The 8,478-nt window shown below is 33.5% G+C and overlaps 1 protein-coding gene across 1 annotated transcript; it reads left to right on the forward strand.

Annotated features, from left to right (window-relative positions):
• The first annotated feature begins 524 nt into the window (after positions 1–524).
• LOC143057129 (14-3-3-like protein 2) lies at positions 525–2,152 on the forward strand. Its single transcript, XM_076230372.1, has one exon. The coding sequence runs from the start codon at positions 838–840 to the stop codon at positions 1,588–1,590; it is 753 nt and encodes a 250-aa protein (XP_076086487.1). The 5' UTR covers positions 525–837; the 3' UTR covers positions 1,591–2,152.
• The last annotated feature ends 6,326 nt before the right edge of the window (positions 2,153–8,478 follow it).

Consider the following 8,478-nt stretch of genomic DNA (forward strand, 5'->3'; position numbering starts at 1 on the left):
AGCGGGACAAAGATTTTGTATACATGCTTTATATTTGAATGATATTTATCCTATCCAAGTTAGGCGAACGCCCTCTACACCCCACCCCAAACCCGCCACTGCACAGGTTTGCAGAAAAGTATACGATGAAATTACATGCTATTAAATGATTGTAATATGCGTGTCTCGTTTAAATTTGTTCGTTTGGTTGATTCCAGTGGCAGAGTTTTGAAATTGTCATCTCTTCTCACTGACCATGATTGCATCTAGCGTAAGCGGACAATTCAATATTTTCTTGGACTAATATTAATCATACATTGACGTGAATAATTCTTTTCCTATTACAAACTGTCAATAAGTCAACGTGTGTCATGTTACAATGATAGAAATGATTTCAGGATATTGTTATTTTAGACTGTTAGTAATAAATATGAGAAATCAATATAAATATAGAATATCGGTGTTCGTTTAAAAACGACAGGTAAACCTGTGACGTTCCTCATTTACCTGTAGTTAACATTCCACAAATATTTACAACACCTCCCAGCGGACCATAGTAAAACTATAGACAAGACTCCGCCTGTCAACTCTCAGCGGTTCATCCAGGGTGACCAATCTTGTTATGCTTTGAACTACCCTAACAAACCGGTTGAAATTCGTCCCAGTGATTGTATAGACTTGGATCTGCTTGATTACATACATAGTGTAAAGAGGACTAATATCGTTCCTTTTGTGTGTGTGAACTCACTATAGAAAAATTTCCTTGAGGATTTGCGGCCATTTTGGAATAGTTTTCAAACAAACTTGAACTTTTTAAGCTTTATTGGAGTTTCTACGCAAAACTAATAAGGAGCGACAATGAGTTCTCGAGAGGAAAGGTTGCTACAGGCAAAAATTGCCGAACAAATTGAGCGATATGACGATATGTCTAAGGAAATGAAGTCTATTGTTGAATCCGGTGATAAACCATTGACAGACGAGGAAAGAAACTTGCTGTCGGTTGCTTACAAGAATGTCGTTGGAACTCGTCGTTCGGCGTGGAGAGTGGTCGCATCGTTGGAGCAGAAAGCTATTGACAAGAAAGAAGAGGAAAAGAAACTGAAGTTATCGACAAAATACCGTGAGAAAATTGAAACCGAATTAAACGATATTTGCGATGAAGTGATCAATTTATTGGATACTAATCTAATAGAAAAAGCCGAATCTGATGAATCTAAAGTATTCTATGAGAAAATGAAGGGTGATTATTACAGATATAAAGTAGAAGTTGCTGCACAAGCAAACCGGTCCGATTTAGCTGACAAATCACGTGATGCATACGAAAAAGCCTTCCAAAAAGCCAAGGAATCCATGGGTCCAACAAATCCAATTAGACTTGGACTTGCATTAAACTATTCTGTATTTTATTATGAAATCAGGAATGAACCCCAAAAAGCCTGTGAACTAGCTAAATCAGCGTTTGATGAAGCTATAGGAGAAATCGAAACCAGCTCAGGAGATGATACAATGAAAGACAGTATGTTGATCATGCAATTGCTTAGAGACAATCTTACTCTTTGGTCATCGGAAATGGACGACGAAGGTCAAGATGAACAACAAACTGAAAATTGAACAAAATAGGATTAAGGAGAAAAAACTATTATGTGTCTATAAATGTGAAGGCGGAAGGGCATGATCTGTAAAACATTCTGATGACCTAAGTTAGTTTTGATGACAAATTATACGTGAATGATAAGCAATAAGAATTTTGTCGTAACCATCACAATTTAACAAAGGGTCGTGGCCTCCAGCTTTTTACATGTACAAGGTACACAATGTTCGTCTAATAACCTATGTTTGACAAATAATAGACATAACAAGCTAAGATACAAATATATAACCATGTTATTTCGACTTTAAAAAACTTTAATTTTGACACGTTAGGTCCATATAGGGTTCAAAAACACATGTTATGTTGTGATTCTAATAGGTATTTACCTTTCATTTAATTTTACTTCAAAATTTATCATTGTCATTAAATTGAGTTTCAATCATGTGATCATATCTCATTCAAAGTTCTCGTGAAATCCCTGTATGGATCTTAACAGTTATTATAATTTGATTTTGGGAATTAGAAAATATTAACCTATGTATATTTTAAGATTAAATTAGTAAATCTTTTTATAATTTTGTATTTAGAGCTTGTTTTCTTGTTTACAAGTATTATGTAACACCCATGCCCCTACAAATATGCACTTTAGATCAAATGACCAAATAGCAAGGATTTGTATATTTAGTAAGATATACATACTTGCTCTGTTAGTAAATATTGATACATGTGCAGTTTGTCTGAAGTTTTCTAGCTTTGTCCCTGAATGGTTGCATCCCACCCTGAGATTCCACCCCTTAAGTCTGTGACAGTCACACAGAAGTAGCTATAATTGCATCATGGACCCCTCTGACGTTTATATTTGGTGATTGGATTTCAAAATGTGCTTATACAGATGTTTTAAGCTTAGGTACTTGGGGACAAGACATTTTTTCCCCTCACCCTTTTTTTCAAAATTCGGTATTCTTGTTGTTTTTCATTCATTTCCATTATTTTCGTTCTTTACTGTATAATATGAACATAAATATAACAGAAATAACTTGTATTTGCTATTTACTATCACTGATAGTATGTCTTGACATAATATATTTCTAGTATCAGTGTCTGTGACCACTGTCCCCATGTACCTTTGGTTTTAAGCTCATCGTAAAGAGAATAATCAGAGACCTATCTTAGTTAAGATTGAATCGCTGTCCTAAATCAACATGTCATCTTCTCTAGTGGTTTACATCTTGATCGACAGACAGTACCTGAATGTATAATATATTTCAACGTGAGTCTGACCCTATAACTGATCGTGTTGCAATCTTTTGTTTGTTAGGGTCGAGTTGTTCTGAACATATTCAATACCAAGCGATAAAGGATCATAAAGTGTTAATATATCGATAATCTTTTTATTATACATGTATATAGTCTCTAAATCGTATTACTGCTCACGCATATAGTGTATTGACTATACTTTGCAGGAGGAATTAGCACACGTAGATTTAAAAAGTACATGGTAATTGACAGTTCGGAAAGATTTCAATACTAATTTTGACCCCCAGGTTGACGAAATGAACAAAATACACAGGTAAAGGGGGTTCAAATGGAATTCTTGTCTACAGACTGAGTCCTTACATTTCAAAGATGTATGTTATTATGTAAATTTAACGTTAAATCAGAAGTACGCGGGAAAACATATTAATAACGCATTGAACATCATCATGTTGAAGGTGTGAGAACAAAAAAAAAAAAAATAACACATTAATTCAATGAAACTGGCAGAGCGAACTTAATGACATCGCTTACTTCCTAGTACAGTATTTTATTTCCTTGATCTATATACACTTTGTTGGGAATCTCCCTAACAAAGTTTGCATCTACAAAAGGGGTATATATATCTTTGAGTATGTATCTTGTTTAGGAGAAAGACGTTACACCAGATTTTGCTGAATATTTATCTTATGCAAGCTGTGCATAAACACACAGGAAACAATACTTGTACATGTTGACTGGCGACCTTCTATGTCATTCTGAAGGTAAAGAGATCTCTTGAGTTAAAGTGATCCTTCAAACTTGGGAGTTTTACTATATAATAGACAGACACTTGTATCGGTATACCTTAATATATATATAAAGGTAGCCACTTAGACAAGAATTTATATTTACACTATTTGGCAATACAAGTATGAAACATATACTCCCATCACCGCTCCCATCACCGCCCCCATTTTTCTTGCAATAAGAAAATAAATACAAGAACTAGTTAGCTCCAGGTAAAAAACATCTGATTTCCTTTACTATACTGAAATACTGAATTTATGTCCATTAGAAAACTTTGGACATTATTTTGTGAGGTGGCATGCATGGTTCTATGCAGAAAATCTTCCTGGATTAGCAGTCGTTAATATAAGAGACTAAGAATGTTTGTAGTTATGTACTTTGAGGCAGTTCCCAGTTACTGACAGAACCAAAAATGTCGTAGACTATTTTTTTGTTGTGTATACTTTGGTCAGAGGGTACGCGTAATTAGGGGAAGCATAGTGCCCGGCCGCCCCCTAAGTGTGAAAAATTTGGTTGATTATATAGGGAATCACTGAAATATGTTTAAAGCGGGTCCCCTCTTAGGCAGTCAGTGCCCCCTCCCCCTTTTTGAAGAAAATTTCTAGACGTTACTGTTGGTCGTTTTTCGGCACTGGCGTTATTTGTGCAAATCTATTGTTTGAAAGTTAAATTTAACTTAATCTTTCCGCATGTAAATGTAACCTTAGAGGGGGATTGAGGGAGGGGTACATGTTGCTAAAAGGTGATAAATCTTCGGTAGTTTTTGATAAATTCTCGTTTTCAATTTTATTGGCTTGCATTACATGCGTGTTGTAACTGGGACACTAGTCTATAACTCAATTTCGAAATGGACTAAAAACTGGTACGACGTAGCTCCCAAGTCTTGAAAATTTACAAACAAATGTGCACAACTTGAATAAGTGAGAAGTTTGAAGAATCTGGAAGATAACACAAATTTAATACTGTCTTGTAAATTTTAACGAATACCGTGTCTCCGAGCAGGGCCGCAAATTACATACAGGCATATAGACAGTTGCCTCCTATTGCGGGCTCACTGACAAAAAAAAAAATGGAAAAAAAAAAAAAAAAACACTGAAAAGAAAAAAAATATTAAAATCATGCATTATTTTTATAGCACTGATTGTTAGTTAAAACAACAAGGTGGTTAATCATAATGGCATGCAGTTGTGTTCAATATTTGGATCTGAACGGTCGGTACCCAACTTAACTCCTTTGCAAACATAAAATTTCCCCACCAAATACTATTGCATCTGCATACATAGAAGTGACAATGTTGGCAATATTGAATGCATAGAAGTGCTAAACAGATGGGATTCGTCCAGTCAGAAAAATCACCTTAGCATTTGATAAAGCCAGAATAAAACTTTTTGGTGTATATGTTACAGTAAATAGGTGAAATTAGGAATTACACGTAATTACTAAACATTTCAGTAAATACCTGTAATCACTAGTCAATTTAGTAATTACATGTATTTACTAGTTGTTTCAGTGATTACAGGTATTTACTGATTTTTTTTGTCATTTTTACAGCTATTTACTAACTTGATATTTTTGTTTAAAAATCAAAGACATAATTCAAGATATCAAATAAGAAAGTAAGGGGTAGGGATTTTTAGGGCTTACTTAAGGATCAAGGATTATAAGGCACATTAAAAGTGCATACACTTCAGTGTTTGTGAATTGAAACTAGAAAATGGTTGTTTTATAAGTTTTGAAACTCCCTAAAAATCATTTTGAGCATGCAAGCCAATGATATAAATCCAAAATTGAGAAAAACATTTTTGAGAAATTTATAGGCAACTTAGCCAGCTATTTTTTAAGATAGACATTAGATTATGGCAAACTTGGTTAAATGATGATAATTCTTAAAATCTCATAATTTTGTTATATTAAAATCTCCATCAGGCATACTCTGCATATCAACTTGGCCAATAACATGAGTTAAATTCCTTTTACAACATAGGTTTAACTACGACTTCTGTTGTCAGACATTTGCGATGAAGCTGACGTGATGGCGTCAAAAGTCACATTTTCATATTTCCGTGTTTTTATGAGTTCTTCAAGACCTCCAACAAAATTTTATCATCGTTTCTTCCTGTATAATAATTATCTTTTTGTGGATTGAAAAAATCAATTAAATGGTCCATCCCTTTTGTTTTACTTTCAATGTTGACATTCTTTTCCTTTTCGTCGAGCCTGCGTTTTTTGTCACAAAAGCGAGACATAGCGAACCAACCTAATAATTCCGTCGCAAACGGCGTCCACAAATATTCGCTCTGTGGTTATATTTTTTAAATTGATAAGTTTTTCAAATTATCCTGGATTTCTACCAAACTTGAACAGAAGCTTCAGTTGTTTATGATCAAAAGAAAAATTTCAAGAAGTAAATTTTGCAAAAATAAAATCAAGTTTTTCCGTATTTTATTTATAAAGGGACTTAGTTTTTATGCCAGTTAACATTACATTCACACTGTGGTTAAATTTTTTTTAAATTTTGATAACTTTCTCAAAATATCCTGGATTTCTACCAAAATTGGACAGACGCTTGTTTATGCATGATCATAAGATAATATCTAGAAATAAACTGAAGTTTGTAAAAAAAACTATACTTTTTCGTATATTTCTTATTTAAACGGACTATTTTTTTCCAGTTAACATAACATTCACTCTGCAGTTAAAGTTTAGATTTCATAAACCATCCTGAATTTTTAACAAATTTTGATAGAAGATTCTACAGAACTAGTCAAAAGATAGTATCTAGAGGAAAATTATAAATATTTTTTTTCCTATTTTTGTTGGGCCTGTGACTCACAGCAAAAGTAGGCGAGCCACTGGGTTCTGAAAAACCCTTAAAATTTTGATAGCTGAATACTCACTGATTTTCTAATTAGTATTACCAAGGATTTGTATAGTAAGACTATACAAATCCTTGGTATTACCATAACTTTTGATCAGTTGACCATATTACAACATTGTTTTAACAGTTAGTAAATAGGTGTAAAAATTCATTTTAAAATCAGTAATTACTGGTAATTACTGGGCAGTTTTAGGATTTACTTGTATTTACTAAGTGCATCAGGAATTACATGTAATTCCTAAATTTTAGTAATTACATGTAATTCCTAATTTCACCTATTTACTGTAACATATACAAACATTGTTACGTTTTAATAATTTGAACTTGATAGATAAAATTATGAGTTATTGAGTATGCATTTTCATTTTAAGGTTTGAAAATTGTGTCTTTGAAACGAAGTCAAAATAAATTCGATTTTAAGTCTTAGCAAAATTTTCCCTAAACTTAAGTAAAAATATCTTGTAAAGAGTCATAAAGCAGGATAAAGCGAAAACAAATCTTACTCTACCGAGACACGTAATCTAACTCTTTTATAACTATTTTAAATATATATCAGGCGCATATTTATTGAAATGTAACAAAAAATTAACAAGTCGTGTATTCTTGGGAGGTACATTGCATTCAAGGAAAAGGCCTGAAAAAAATATTCTATTCTGCATGGAATGGGTCCAAATATTTTTTGCCTCGCTCCGCTCTGCGATAATTACCTGCCTCCCCTTACAGGGCAGATATTTTACGGCCCTGCCGAGTGCTGAAAATAGGAAATCGATATCATCAAACATTTCAATTACAGCAGGAACTCGCCTTCCATATACATATTCTATCCCTCTGGGACGTTTCATAGATCTGTCTGGAAAACAGTAGGAAGAGTTGACTATACAAATAGGTTCTCGTGCAATTTTCCAAGCATACCCTACATTACTGTTATATGAAAGCTAATTTTGTCCTGTGTGCAACCCTGCGAATGACAATGTGTGGTGTACAACGATTACCAGTAAAGATAGAATGGTATATATAAGTATTTGTAAAAAAGTAAAGGCCAAATTACCGAACTCTATACCGTATAGTAAGCAAAATAAGGCACCATGATAAGAAACTGTAATATTTGGCTATCACATTAATCGAAAAACAGTTGTAACAGACGACAACCATAGACTCTATATCATATGACTACTAGTATATGATCTTGGTTTAGGTCAGACACATAAAACTGTGACATCATCAGTGGGTGTAACAGCAAAACATTCTAACATACAGTAAAAAGTCAGTTCTCTGGATACTGTCTCACAAAACTAATGACTGTCCCGTTACGCGCACTAAATATAACGGATAAGATAAGATAAATTGTATTTCCAATAGAGAACCTATTATGGGCAAATCACTCAGTGATAAGCACATGTAATACTCATTTACATTACAAAATAGACAATTAAGGGGAAAAAAACAGTTCTAATAAGGAATATAGCACGAGATGGCTGTATATAGCAATAAACCATTATGTCCAGTGTTTGTTGACCACGAACCAGAAGTATAGCATCATGACCATTGTGAAACAAACTTTTGTGAGTTCGTTGTTTCCTCCTTTTGACTGATTTAGACGAACAAATATATAGTTATTCAAATGCAAGAGTCAACAAGGGCACCTGGTGTATGCTTACAAGACATTCTAGTGTTTATTGCTAAAATGTGTTGCAAAAGTTGTTTGGATTTGAATTAACTCAATCTCTAATAACAACAGAAAAGAACGTGAAATCAAGAAGCTGCAGAACACTATTCCGAGATTTTTTTATGCTAAGCGGGTCTCTCAAAAGTTTTACTTATTTTGAAGGTCACGCAACAGACATATTACATTGTCATTATCCTTGAGCTTTTCCTTGCATATTGAATTCAATACATTTACCAAATGACGCCTTTAAACTTCTTAACCATGGCCGTCTATTGTATAGCTACGGGTTTGTTATCTTTACGATAGCAAATAAAAATTATT

The sequence above is a fragment of the Mytilus galloprovincialis genome, chromosome 13, assembly GCF_965363235.1.
Source record: "Mytilus galloprovincialis chromosome 13, xbMytGall1.hap1.1, whole genome shotgun sequence".
NCBI classification, from domain to species: domain Eukaryota; kingdom Metazoa; phylum Mollusca; class Bivalvia; order Mytilida; family Mytilidae; genus Mytilus; species Mytilus galloprovincialis.

Bases quoted from the DNA above. Each gene is read 5' to 3' on its own strand.
- LOC143057129 (XM_076230372.1), top strand. From the start codon at position 838: ATGAGTTCTCGAGAGGAAAGGTTGCTACAGGCAAAAATTGCCGAACAA.